At 43.4% G+C, this 14,993-nt stretch overlaps 1 protein-coding gene across 2 annotated transcripts in view; it reads right to left on the bottom strand.

Annotated features, from left to right (window-relative positions):
• The window catches only part of RERG (RAS like estrogen regulated growth inhibitor), a 128,695-nt gene extending 114,237 nt beyond the window's left edge, over positions 1-14,458 (bottom strand). For both annotated transcript variants that reach the window (XM_077807490.1, XM_077807491.1), the window contains exon 1: positions 14,398-14,458. In XM_077807490.1, coding sequence (XP_077663616.1) covers positions 14,398-14,458 — 61 coding nt within the window. The remainder of the gene's footprint in view (positions 1-14,397) is intronic.
• Between the last annotated feature and the right edge of the window lie 535 nt (positions 14,459-14,993).

Here is a 14,993-nt window from a genome sequence, read left to right as displayed (position 1 = left end):
GCAACTTTAAAGCTGCACATATGTTCAATATATCTCTTGCATCTTTTTCCTAGGCTTCATACCTCTCACCATTATCTTTTGGCCTGCAGATATAGATTATACAATGGTAATGATTACAAGTTATTTAATTTATGGAGTTATCACTATAATATGCAGCATTTCACAAAATTTACATGATAAATCCATTAGAAACAATAATAAAAGCTGCCAGACAGTAACTCCAAGCAAAGGGACTGGTGTATATATACTGGGGAACACAAGAATCATAACAGTACTTCACCCATTAAAAATACATACATGTGTCTGTGTGTGTTTGTGTGAATGCAGAATTATGAAAAGGAGTCACTCCTTTTTCTTTTAATTCCTCTCTATTTCAAAAAACGGAGTGACTCAGTTAAAGCAATGTTTGGTATAATCTAGGGCAAATGGAAGGACATACTAGATCAAACAACAGAGCAATTCAGAGGTGACAAACTGTATAAACTACACACTGGTGTGAAAGAAACTGGCACTGAAGGCTTGATCCAAAGAGCACTGAAGTCAACAGGAGTCTTTCTCCTGGGCTTTGGATCAGGACCCAATGAGGACAAAAGGGGAAGATGTAGCAGAAAAAAGCAACCAACAGAAGTGAAGTGGGGACAATAGGTGTGGAAATATAGGGAACGACAAGGTTGTTTTTTCTCGTTATAATCCTATCCTTTGTATCCAAAGCATATACTCTACTGACTTGATGTTCAATAATGTTGGGTGCCTATCAGCTCCCACTGACTTGGAGTTCAGCAACTCTGCAAATCAGGTGATGAGTTACATCAGCTGGTGCTCACTTACATTCTAATCACATTCTTACACTAGCCTCATCACCACAGCAGCGGAATGACTTCCAGGAGTCTATTAATGACATGCAAGGATGCTGACTTAATGGCATGCAATTTACAGCTGAGGAATGAGCCCTTATGTTCACTCCCCAGCTTGGGCTGCCTGAGCTAAAAACATTGCACAATGTAAACAGATGTGTTGCTGCCTTTTTCAACCCCACCCAGCAAGAAACTGTCTCCAGGAAGCCAATGGACCTGATTTTTGAGAGGTTCTGAGCACCCACAAATCCAAATCTGGATCATAGTTGCTAGGACAGCACGAGTGTCTTGTGACGGGCAGCTACGTGCCATTCCACACCTCCAGCTGTCCGCTCTCTTAATCTGAGTCGGGAGGCTAAAGAGGCAGCTGTGAATGAAGGAAGAGGTCCAGCAGATGGCTATGGAGCCTTACAGAGCTAGTGGATGAAGGTGGAAGACCAGAAATGGGAGCTGATCAATTGGGGGCGGGTGGAAAACTGGGGCAGAGAAACACATATGTGAAGGGACATGGGGAAACAAGGGGAAGGTAGGAACTGCAAGCACTCAGGGTGGGATTAGGGAATGAGATTAACCTCTCTGGGGGAGACACAAATCCTAAAGCCAGCATTTGTAATTACCCAAAAGAAATACTGGGGTTACACCTCTGTGAGCCATCACTGCATTGAATGATACATTCAGGTAGTTACTGTGCAGTTAGTGGTAAAATACTGTATACTGTTTTACGGTAATCTGGCAAGTGAGTCCTCTGACCACCCCATGAGGAGGTTTTGCTGATCTTTTGCAGTAATTCTTGGAGGCCAAAAACAATCAAGGTCCCCATCTCACCAAGCCAAGCACTGTGGTTTGTTTATGTATGTTAAGAGAGCAGTGCAGTGTATACAAACCTTGGAGTTTGGCATCCTTTCCCCAGTGGTCAAGCAGCAGATTATATTTAGCACAACCTAAACAGACACCAAAAACGGCAGAACAAGACTTAATTCTGACAGCTGTCACCAGCTGCCCTGAGGAGATGCAGGTAGAGTAGATGCCAGTGACACTAAATAAGATGAAGCTGAGAGCAGGGATAAAACTGTATGAACATCTTTGGTTTTAGGCTAGCAAATTCCTGCATTAGTTACTCCTTGATTTGTGGTAGCTGGGAGGAGGATGTAATGTCAAACATACTCACAAGGAAACAAATTTTGTCTACTCTGTGGTCTGATACTGGCTGCTCGTGGGCAAGTGTGCAGAGGGTAGTGAGGAGGGGATAGAGTGGCCAGAATCCCTGTACATGCTTTTCATGGGTGAAACTGATCTACTTCAGGGGCTTAATTGGTGCATAGGGCCTGGGGTGGCCCTATGCAAAGGGATCAATTTCACCCCAGGTGGAGGGTACAGGAGAGTCCTATCACAGGTTAGAGAATTATGTACATCAAAAAGGAACACGTTTGAGTAGCCTGGGGGCATGGCCAGAGAGGCATGTTCCCATCCCCTTCTCCTTGCACTGGCTACCATTCTATTTCTAGTAATACACAAGGGTTAAACATGTACAGAGGACCCTCTGACAAGCACATCCTCTCATCCAAAGCATAAAACCAGAGGACAGAAGAGGCAGGAGATGTTTAATATGGAAAAATAATAATATTTCACCAGCACCACGTTAGGAAAAACAAATACAGCTGATCCTCTAACAAGCATTATAATCAGAGTGTCTTTAGATAAGCAATGAAAGCAACTGATCCACTGTACCACCCTGAAATTCCACCCCATTTTCTGGACTTCTGAAGTAACCTGTTATGGTAACTTGCCCCGGCCGTGTCAACTGGTCTAAAAGCTGACTAAAGCTTTTGTGTAATGAAGATTTTTTCCCTGACTGAACTGATAACTAGATGAGTAATTGCTGTTGAAGAAAAATTTGACATTTCCTAGTAAATAAACTGAACTAAAAATGGTAAAAGGAAGGGGGTGGGGCATAAGAATGTGCTTTGTGAGGCTGAAAATCACTTTTAAAGAGACATCTTTGGTAACTGTGTGTACAGCTTTGGAAAAAAGGAGGTGGAGTTAAAGTCTAAAATGAGTGGGGAGAGCATAGAACTTGGTTCAAAGTTTGCCCTCTTGTACCTACAACTCTCTATGGACTCGTTCTAGCCTGCCTCCATACACTGTCTCTCTACACCCCTCCCTGGTGTTGCAACGATGACGAGCATAAACTTCCCCTCTCCCTGCTGAATTCATACAGTCTGGCCACAACTGGTATGAGAGCCCACTCTTCTGAAGCTCTTTCCATCTGGATTACAGGACTGGCCTTACCATGAGGTGAACTGAGGCGCTGCCTCAGGTGCCAGACTTGCGGGGGAAGGGAGGGCGCCCACTAGGACCCAGAGTGTAGAAAATTATGTCTGCTGCTGGTGCATATGGATTCTCCCTGCTCTAGATGCACAGAGATGATGGAATGCAGTGCTGGAGGAAGGAGGGCACAAGAGACATAACAGGCAGGAGAAAAGGTGAGAGGGAATAACAGAAAGCAGCAGGAGCTGCAGGGAGAGAGAGGAGGAGGAGCCTCTTATGTACCTCTCTAGCACCCCCAGGAGCCTGGACTGATTCACACCAGCTTCTCAGGGAGCTTCCTGTTTCCTGCTGCTTCCCTGAACCCACTTGAGGAGAACAGGCAGTCAACTGAAGCAGTAGGAGCCAGTTAGGCCCTTAAGAGGCTGATATCTTCCCTCACTCAGGCCCTGCTACCAGCCTGCTTATTTGTCCCCTTCAACAGAGTGTTGAGAGCCACTATAGCTGGTACAGAACAGCAGTCATGAGTGAAAGAAGAAAACACCCTTCTGGGGCAACATTCAGAAAAAGCAAGCAAGCAAAGGAAGCTTTTCTATCTAAGCAGGAAGGAGCTCTCCTGAGATACATGGACACAAATATTCACGGTGAGCCTTCCAGCCCCAGTGAGGATGTGAGTGGTGAGGAGATGCCTGATCTTCCAGTTAGTCAGAGTGCAGATGACCTGGCAGCTACTGCAGCGTTCATATCTCCATCTCAAATGCATGTGTAATCATGCACATTCCTGAAGAAAAGCGTAGATCAGAGAAGAGTGTGGTGGAGGCGCAAGAAACAGCTGCTGCTGAGGTTAGTTCTTTAAGTCTAGATCAGGGGTCGGCAACCTTTCAGAAGTGGTGTGCCGAGTCTTCATTTATTCACTTTAATTTAAGGTTTCACGTGCCGATAATACATTTTAACGTTTTTTAGAAGGTCTCTCTCTCTCTCTGAGTCTGTATATTATATAACTAAACTATTGTTGTAAAATAAACAAGGTTTTCAAAATGTTTAAGAAGCTTCATTTAAAATTAAATTAAAATGTTGATCTCATGCCGCCAGCCTGCTCAGCCCGCTGCTGGTCTGGAGTTCCGTTCACCTAGGCCGGCAGCAGGCTGAGCGGGGCCTGCGGCCGGGACCCCGGCTGGCAAGGGGCCAGCAGCCAGAACCCCAGACCGGCAGTGGGCTGAGCCCGCTGCCGCTCAGGGGTTCCATCCGCTGGCTCCTGCCAGCCAGGATCCCGGCTGCCAAACCCACTCTGCCTGCCTGTCTGGGGTCCCGACCCTGCCCACATTCAGAGGGTACCTACCTTCTCCCTGGTTCTGGCCATTCTCTTCCTGTCTCTCTCTCTGCACTGAGCTGAAGGTGGGAGTGCACTGAGCACAGGGCTGGGGGTTGGGGTGTAGGGTCTGGCCAGGAGCTAGAATGAGGGAGGGGGCTCAGGGTTGGGGCAGGAGGTTTGGGTGTGGAGCACTTACCTGGGCAGCTCCCATTTGGTGGGAGGGGTGCAGGTGGGAATGTGGGGGGCGAGGTGCAGGAGCTCCCATTTGGTGCTCAGGGTGGGGGTGGAGGGGTACAAGAGTCAGGATGTGGGGGGCCTGGGTATGTGTGGGGGTGCCAGAGTCAGGGCTGGGGTCATGGGGGGGTGAAGGAGTCAAGCAGAGGTCTATGTGTGTATGAGGGGGGGTACAGGGCTCAGGGCAGGGGTCTTGGGGGTGTGCAGGGCTCAGGGCAGAGGGCTGGGGGTGTGGGGTGCTTATGGCAGGGGGCTGGAGGGGATATGCCCCGCTTCCCCAAGGCCCTGGCCCTACTTCTTCTCTGCCTCCGCCGGGAGCAGCAAGCACACTGACTCCGCTCCTCCCCCACCCCCTCCCTGACAAGGGCCATCAGCTGATCATCCAGCAGGGACTGAGAGGAGGAGAACGAGGGGCAGGAACCCAGCATACTGCGGGAAGAGGCAGGGGAGCTGGCAGGACCAAGTTTCTCCCTCTAGCCCCCGCGGGAGGGGGCAGGGAGCGGAGAAGAGCGGGCCGGACCGGATTTTTAATGGCACGCTGCTGCCTGCCGGAACCCTGGCAGGCAGCAGCGTGCCATTAAAAATGGGCTCACGTGCTGTCTTTGGCACGAGTGTCATAGGTTGCCAACCCCTGGTCTAGATGATCCAGGACTGTGGACCCACTTGAGCAGTAGCCTAAAGGACTTCCTTGTACTGCATGGGCCACAGCAAGTGAAAAACTTCATGTTCCCCAAAGACAATGAAAATAGAAGTTTCCATCCAACACATTACTGGCATGAAATTCCCAGTGGTGACAAAGTGGAGAGGCCATGGCTTATGTACTCAAAAACCCAGAATGCTGCATACTGTTTTTATTGCAATCTCTTCCAGTTTAATGTTCCAGCTACATTGGGTTCTACAGAAACAAAGGACTGGAAAAATCTGGCTAGAAATCTGGCATGGCATGAGAAGGCAGAAAATCACCAGAGAGCATTCCATGGGTGGAAAGAGCTTGAGATGAGACTAAGGTTAAAGGCCACCGTAGATGATCAGCCTCAAGAGAAGATTGCATCAGAGTCTCTTTACTGGCAAAATGTTCTGAAAAGGCTCGTTGCCATTGTGAGAATGCTTGCTACCCAAAACCTAGCACTGTGTGGCACTTCAGATCAGCTATACGGAACAGATTACTTGACTGGTGCGTTTTGTAACAACAAGAGAACCTAGTGAAAATGTCCCTGCAATGTTGACGGTCAGAGAGCATTTTCTAGAATTTATTGACACTGATGATACTACAGGAGTTGGTATGACAAATGTGCTTCTTAAAAAGCTGGAAGATACGGGAATTGCGATAGCTGACATGAGAGGTCAGGGCTACGATAATGGTGCCAACATGAGAGGAAAGAACAGAGGAGTGCAGACACGGATCCAAGAGTTAAACCCATAAGAGAGCCCAAACAACAATGCAAAGTTGAATTCTTTAACCACGTGCTAGATTGTGCAATACAGTCAGTTGATGAACGTTGCATACAGCTCAAGGAACACAGCAGTATATTTGGGATGTTGTATGATATTCCAAAACTCCTCACTATACCTGAAGAAGACCTACACCAGCAATGCAGGACACTAGAGACAGTGTTGACACATGATGACATGCGCGATATTGATGCGAGTGATTTAGGTGATGAACTGAAAGCCCTTTCAAGATACATTTCAGCAGGATCAACTCCAAAGGCTGTTCTGGAATATATGTACACAAATAAGATGACCACCCTCTTTCCAAATGCCTTTGTTGCTCTGTGCATACCTCTACCACTTCCTGTAACAGTTGCCAGTGGAGAACGCAGCTTCTCCAAGCTGAAGTTAATAAAAACACATCTATGCACCACAATGACACAGGAGAGGCTGGTCGGCCTTCCAACCATCCCATAGATCATGGGCTGGCCCAGACTGTGGACCTTCAGCAGGAAGCACTTCAAATCTTTGCAACTAAGAAGTCATGGAAAGCACCACTTGGATTATTCAAACAGATAAAAATGCCAGTGTTTACTATGCAAACAAGAAAAGTTACATTTGCTGTTCAGGCATTTGAAAGTGAAGTGTTCCTTAAAATTTTTGAACAAGGCATTTTAAGTTGTTAGTTTTCCTTTATTGGGGTAGGTAGCAGAGCAGTACCATGAGAGGTGTAGAACAGGAAGAAGGCAGAATTGAGAACTTTCAAAGTTTTGGCCCAAGCGAGAGGGCACGGAGGCATCATTTGAGCTCCCCAACTCAGGTGCCAAAATGTTGTGGGCCGGCCCTGATCATCTACAAGAGTTACCTATTGTACATTTAAAATCTCATCTGAAGATATATTTTTGTCTCCTGCCTCAACCGCTTGGTTTCCTCCCTTGCTATTTATTTCATCCATAGGTTCAAAAATGTTTGTACCAGATGGGATGTTCAGATCATGTCGTCCAACATCCTGGATAACACAGGATGTAGAACTTCACCCAGTTACTCTAGTATTGAGTTCAGTAACTTGTTGCCATTCAGTCTTGAAGACTGAACTTTGTAGCATAACAAATCAGAGCTGGCTGATATGTTTTTAAATTTGAGACTTCAAAAATATAAATGGGAAAATGTTAAGTGTGCCCCACCATTTTCCAACCAGCTGTTTAACAAACATTTTATGCTATAGACTTGGATGAAAAGTGCTGTGTAAAAAAAAAAAAATGGTACTGCACTGTATTGCATCTCTATTCTGTACTTAATTACATACTGGGCACAAAAAGGGAATTGATTTCAGATGTTTCTCTTGTTAAAGTGTGATTCCACCAGATGCTGTGTGTGTTCAGAACCTTGTAAAATTTCATAACCCCCCTTGTCCCTCCCCACACACAAATATACAAATGTAGTAGATTCCCTTCTCCCCCTCCCTCCCCGCCCCCCCGCCTTGTTTTTGACTGGCTCTTGTGAAGAGATTATTTTTGTTCTCTCAGGTTTTCTGGCAAATGTTGAAGTCTCTCCCTTTTGATAAAACTTAAAACATGCACAAATCACACGTCCAGAAAGGATCTCCTCAGACCACCACCACATCTCACAGAATAAAAGCCCACATTCATCCATTTCATTTTTCACACAGCTTTGCTTTGGTAGTGATGGTTGTAGTATTGGGGACTATGCCTTTAAGGGATGACCTTCCCAAACATAGTCTGGATGCGGCACTGTGAAGCTCCTGTTACAGCCCGTTGAAACTGAACACAGAATAAAGCAGATCTCTTGCAACAAAGTGGTCGCTGAACAAGGGCCATATGCTGACCTGGGTCTGCATGCTGCAGTTAGTGGGGTCAATGTAGCATAGGGCCCCAGGCCCAAATGCAGTTCTGACAGAGCTCCAAGCACAGCATAAGCAGATGCCGGATATGGTCCAAATTTATGCATGTGCTTAACTTTATGCCCTTCCAGTCATAGTATGCAAAGCTAACCACGTGAATAAGCCTTTGCTGAATCATGGCCTTTCCTGGGGTTTGCCTTTGCTGTTCACTTAAATAGCCACAACAAAATACCACAACCTTTGTCTAGTCTTTTCTCTTGAACATGGCTATTCCTAGCATTTTCTCTGCAGGGCTCCTGTATCCCTAGCTACCTTTCTCTCAGGCAGGTTCTTCCATCCTGGCTTGAAACTGATGGGAGCCCCTTGCCAGCATGAGTCAGCAGAAATAACTCATCATCCTAGTGACATAGAAATGATCTATTTGTCAGTGCAAAACCCTGCAATCTGCCACATTGAGATGGGACCATACAGAGTAAAAGCCATACAGGCTTTTGGAAGCTAGGCTAGCACATACCTTAGCTGGATACTAATCATTCCAAGGTCAAAATAAAAAAAGTCTCCTAGGCATAGATACTGTATTTAAAGGCCAATTAAATTGGGAACTGGAAAAGACTTCAACCATTTCAGTGCTTCCATTCATTCTTTTCTCTCTCTTTCTCTTTCTCACATTCATGCTCTTCCCCTTCCATACAGGTCAGTACTCTCCATCCTTTCTTTTTCCCCTCCCGCCCATGCATGTATTGCAGATCTTAGTTGCAACCACTGGTGGATCAGACCTGTGTGTCTTTCTTTAATGGCTGTTAACACCACAGAGTTTTAAAATAGCCACTTGCATTGTGAAATCCCAGCTTTCTTTGACATAGGAATGAAAGTGTAAAATCAAACTGAACAGTGATTAGAACAGCAGTGTGTAAACTAGGGTGTCGATTAATTGCAGTTAACTCACACGATTAACTCAAAAAAATTAATTGTGATTAATTGCACTGTTAAACAATAGAATACCAATTGAAATTTATAAAATATTTTGGATGTTTTTCTACATTTTCGAATATATTGATTTCAATTACAACACGGAATATAAAGTGTACAGTGCTCACTCTATACTATATATATTATCACTTTATATCACTTTATAAATATTTGCACGGTAAAAATGATAAACAAAAGAAATAGTATTTTTCAATTCACCTCATACAAGTACTGTAGTGCAATCTCTTTATCGTGAAGGCACAACTAACAAATATAGATTTTTTTTGTTACATACCTGCACTCAAAAACAAAACAATGTAAAACTTTAGACCTTACAAGTCCACTCAGTCCTACTTCTTGTTCAGCCAATCGCTGAGATAAACAAGTTTGTTTACATTTACTGGAGATACTGCTGCCTGCTTCTTATTTACAATGTCACCTAAAAGTGAGAACAGACATTCGCATGGCACTTTTATAGCCAGCATTGCAAGGTATATACCTGTCAGATCTGCTAAACATTTGTATGCCCCTTCATGCTTTGGCCACCATTCCAGAGGACATGCTTCCATGCTGATGAAGCTTGTTAAAAAAAAAAGTGTTAATTAAATTTGTGACTGAATTCCTTGGGGGAAAATTATATGTCTCCTGCTTTGTGTTTTACCCACATTCTGCCATATATTTCATGTTATAGCAGTCTTGGATGATGACCCAGCACAAGTTCATTTTAAGAACACTTTCACTACAGATTTGACAAAACACAAATAAGGTACCAATGTAAGATTTCTAAAGATAGCTACAGCACTGAACCCAAGATGTAAGAATCTGAAGTGCCTTCCAAAATCTGATCGGGACAGGGTGTGGAGCATGGTTTCAGAAGTCTTAAAAGAGCAACACGCCGATGCAGAAACTACAGATCCCGAACCACCAAAAAAGAAAATCAACCTTCTGCTGCTGGCATCTGACTCAGATTATGAAAATGAACATGCGTTGGTCTGCACTGCTTTGAATCATTATTGAACAGAACCCATCATCAGCATGGACGCATGTCCTATGGAATGGTCGTTGAAACATGAAGGGACATGAATCTTTAGCGGATCTGGCATGTAAATATCTTGCAACGCCGGCTACAACACTTCCATGCGAACGCCTGTTCTCACTTTCAGGTGACATTGTAAACAAGAAGCGGGCAGCATTATCTCCTGCAAATTGTAACCAAACTTGTTTGTCTGAGTGACTAGCTGAAAAAGAAGTAGGACTGAGTGGACTTGTAGGGTCTAAAGTTTTACATTGTTTTATTTTTGAATGCAGTTATTTTTTGTACATAATTCTACATTTGTAAGTTCAAATTTCACAATAAAGAGATTTCACTACAGTACTTGTAGAAAGTGAACTGAAAAGTACTATTTCTTTTATTTTTACAGTGCAAATATTTATAATAAAAATAAATATAAAAGTGAGCACCGTACACTCTGTATTCTGTGTTGTAATTGAAACCAACCAATATATTTGAAAATGTGGAAAACATCCAAAAATATTTATATAAAAAGTACTATTAACAGCATGATTAATCATGATTAATTTTTTTAATTGCGTGATTAGTTGCAATTAATTTTTTTAATTGCTTGACAGCCGTAGTGTAAACTACTGTGAGCTTTAATTCTCCATTCCATCCAAGACATTGTGGAGAGGAGAGGACACAGAGAGCTGGTGGCCATTCTCATTCAGGGCTGCCTGGCTCCAGTGCAAGTGCACCCTAACTTATGCCAGTGGAGGACTGAGTAGAGTAGACTACCATGCCCCTTCCCTGCCTTTGGAATGCCACTACCTTTCTTCCCTTTAAATGGGGGTGGCTGACACAGAAGACAGCAAACAGTTCCCCTGCCCAGAAGGAATTTTCTATCCATTATCTGCAGCCAGTTTAAGGCCGCTTTGTATTGTTTATGCAGTGCAAACTGGCCTTAACAGAATGGAGAATCCAGCTCATGGTGTGTTCGTGCATTGGAACACTTCCACTGGTTTAATTTGCACAAGAGAGAAACTGTGTACCGAATGCTCATTTATTGCTCAGTGCAATTCTGAAGTAACCTTCTTAGCTTCAGTGGAAGTACTCTTGATTTACACCTGTGCAAGTAGATTTGGTCCTCTATCTTTGAAGGGCATACCTCTAGAGAGGAAAATAAAATAGGTGAGGTAGATTAGCAATGAAATCTACTGGTCTTAATCTGGTAGGATAATAAGTAAATAGTGGCTGTGACTGAGAAAAGATATTATGTAACCATTTAAAACAACAAAAAACCCTCTAGCCTAGAAAACCAAAGGGCAAGGAAACCTGACAAGTAGCAGCAAGTGTAGAAGTTTGTTTTAATCTGGCTTTAGCCCCTTGAGACTTCATCACTCATGATCCATCCCACCTTTCTGAGAGTTTTGAATTAATATACTGAAAGAAAGAATAGGAAGTCTTACTGAACACATCCTATTAAGTGGACTACTAAATAGATCAGACTAAAGCCCAGATCCTACTGCTAGTAACATCAATGGTAAAACTCCCATTGGCTTCACTGTTGCATGATGGAAGCCTAAAACTCCCAAAACATACTGTCCCCGCACACACTATTTCTTCTGCAAAAAATTTGTTATGGCTACCTCGGGTTCAGTCATTCCCAAACCCTGATCAAGAATTGGGAGGGGAATCTTTCCAGGACATTACAATATGCTTCTGTAACTTCACAAATGTTCTGCTTTGAGGGAGGGAAGCCAATGAAGGCTTAAGCCATACTAGAACCTAATGTCTGGCCCTGTCTTGTTAAATGAGGATGGGCCAAAAAAGAGAGAAAGCCAGTGACCTTATTTTGGAACGACTCTCTGGTAATCATAACAGTCTTATTTATTGCCACGTGTATTTCCTTCTTCATATACATCTTGTCCACTCCAGTGTCTTGAGTCATGTTCTGGCTTTTAGAACTTGGCTTAACTTCCAGCTGTCTGGCTTAGTCAAGTCTGGTACTGTACAGTCAGAGAAATCAGGATTTCACACACTACATATCATAAACTGGACACATATCTTAATAGAAAATTATATGGACACTCAAGAATCTACATCTCTCTCAAAAAAAGCCATTTAGAGGCAGCATCTATTACATCCTAACACTGGGCCTCTCTGTCCACTACAGTTTGCTCTCTGAGGATTATTTTGTCTCTCATCCTGCTCAATCCACAATAGCAGTCTCAGTATTGCTACCACCAGTGAAGTTGTCCTGATATTAGCACAGTGGGGAATAATTGCCAGAAAACCTTAGTGTGGTGAAGGCCACAAAGGGAAGACCAAATGTGAAAACTGTACCACTCACATGCTAGATGTTCTTATGAAGGACACTGCTGATTATTTTTGACTGAACGTTTAAAGTCTCTCTCTCTCTTTTTTTTTTCTTTCTCAAAAGTTACAAAACCTCATATGAAGAGAAATATTTTGTGTGTGTGTGTGGAGGGGGGTTAATTTTGCTGCAAAAGCTTTTTGGGAGAGGGGACACTTGGGAGGGAGATTCTCCTTCATTATCTTGAATCCAACCAAAGCATTGTGCTAAGCAACCACAACCATGAACAGAGTTTGACTACAAACAAAAAGTGAAACTAACTGACCTTATTTCACTGTCCAAACTGACTTGCAAAACTTAAATAGGATAAATGGTAGAAAGTAAAGGCAGATTTATTATGGCACTTCCAGTTAACAGTCTGTCGCATTATAACACAGGTAAGGCAATTTAAATCTTTGTTTTTAATCTTAAGAGCACCCTTTGAAATATGTTATATAAGTAGATATAATTCAATTTGTGTTGCCTTTGTGATATGATCGCTATAATGTCCTCTGTCCCATGTATACTCAATTTGTAGGCTGATGGAAGTGAGCTATTTCACTGATATTTTCCTGGTACAATATCTTCTGAACAAACACACTTGGGTCCAAATTAACTAAACAATAATAATGTTTATGGGCCTGATCCTCAGTTGTTGTAAACTAAAACACATTTCCATGGAACTGCACTGATTTTCAGCAGTTGAGTATCTAGCCCTATCTTCTGAAAAGCACACACTGGAACTTCATGTTGCTCACACTTGAAACAAACAGCCACAATACATGGTACCTGTGGAGGCCAGCCTTATATTTTTCAAGTTCCCAAACGGTCACAGGAGGTAAATTAGGCTAAGAGATGCCTTGCCTTCTGGTCCTATTGTCTGAAGAGTATATTAAGGTGGCCCTAAAGTTTTCAAGTAAATGCAAGACTACAAAGCTACTCAAGGTACCTTGTGCACCTCATGTCACTTACCAGTCAGTACTTGTTTCTACAAATGCACCATTATACTGCTCTAAGTACAAATGGTGCATCACGTGCAAACCTTCGGATGTCAAAATCCCAGACAATATTGAGAAAACTGAGCTTGGAATGAATAGATCAGTAGAAAAGGGAGGTGTCTAAATGTTTGTTTTCTGCTGAGATTGTCACTTTCTTCTAGGTGTTTGTTTCACTAGGTACACCAATGGAGTTGGCAGGTGAATTTAGCCAGCAGCTCTCTAAAGGACTCAGTCGCTCCCTGGGCGCTGAAGTGGATGGGAGTTCTGTGACTCCTCTGAGCCTAAAAATATTTTAACTTGCTCATTCAAAGCTAATTTTAAGTGGAAGCCAGGAGGAGGGGTGTTCTATGTAAAACAGATGCCAGCTGTTTCCTCTCCACCCTGCAGGGGGCCAAAATAGTGATGTTGTGAATAAAGACAGTTATTGCTTTATCCTCCTCAAAACAGGACAAAGCTGGGTCATCCAGAAAGCCACCCTGACCTGACTGGGTCCTTCCACTGCTCTTTAGAATCCTGTGAAAACTGCTGTGTGGTTGTTAGCTCCACATGGCTTCCAGCGCATTCTCCTAAGGTCTGATCCTGTGAGTTGCTGAGCACCAGAAATCCCCACTGGAATCAATAGGCACTGCAGCACTCAATACTGCTCAGGACGAGTGCATTATTCTACCTCGGCTCTCACCTCCTTTCGTATAGGGAATTAAACAATAATAGTCAACATGCCGTAATCTGGGCAAGCTATATAGGGACAAATTAAACAATGCTAGTCCATCTCTATCTCCATAGCAATCAATAGGAGTCTTGGCATGGACTTCAAACAGTAGGCCTGTTCCCACTTCCATTTTTATACTATTCCTTTTATTTTGCAGAGCACAGAGCATGAAAAATAGTGTGGAAAGCTAAATTAAAAGTTAGGGGCCTGATACTGATCTCTCTGACACCAGCTTTACACCCATATACCCACTGGCTTCCATGATGCTCTGCATGATTCATGCTGGTATACATAAAATCAGAGTAAGGCCCAGCTGTTTTTTGCGTACACAAAAGGCTCATTTTGAGAGCACTGGAGAGAGTGAGGGAAAAGCCACCTGATCAAAGGCAGAAGAAAAACAGACAACAAATATACCTGACTTCCCCACGCCGGCTCGACCAAAGATCGCCAGCTTCACTTCCGCACTTTTAGCCATGGTGGGAAAATGGAACGATGGAGAATTCACTGGATTACCCAAACTTGAGCAGACGGAAGGTTCCCAGTTCCCGTCTTCAGCTTCACCACGTCATTGTGACTTCTGCACAGAACCTTAAAGCGGTGTAATACAGTGAGTAGGCAGAAATCAGACTCTTCCTAAATACTTCTTTATTTAAACCATACGCTAATGTCCTCAACCACAGAAGTAACGCTAGGACACCTTTGGAGTTTGTCACCTTTTGTGTAGAATATATATCACAGTAATTTTCTAGCTCAGCTGTTGAGACATGCCCCTGTGACACTTTGTTGAACACAGGCTCTTATTCAATAATCTTCAGCGCTCAGTTCATAATGCCATATAAGGTTCTCTGTTACTTTTTTTTTTAAGCCAGCTGGGATAGCTTATATTAAGTTACTACTTTTGGCCAAACTAACTTTAATGAATATATTTTAAAACCATAAGCATTCATTAATCTATTTGCAGATAGTTGAACTCCCTTTCCCTTTCCCAAACCCTCAATTATTTCAAAGCC

Source organism: Eretmochelys imbricata, chromosome 1, assembly GCF_965152235.1.
Source record: "Eretmochelys imbricata isolate rEreImb1 chromosome 1, rEreImb1.hap1, whole genome shotgun sequence".
Classification (NCBI taxonomy): Eukaryota; Metazoa; Chordata; order Testudines; family Cheloniidae; genus Eretmochelys; species Eretmochelys imbricata.
This window is presented reverse-complemented; position numbering and strand designations above follow the sequence as displayed.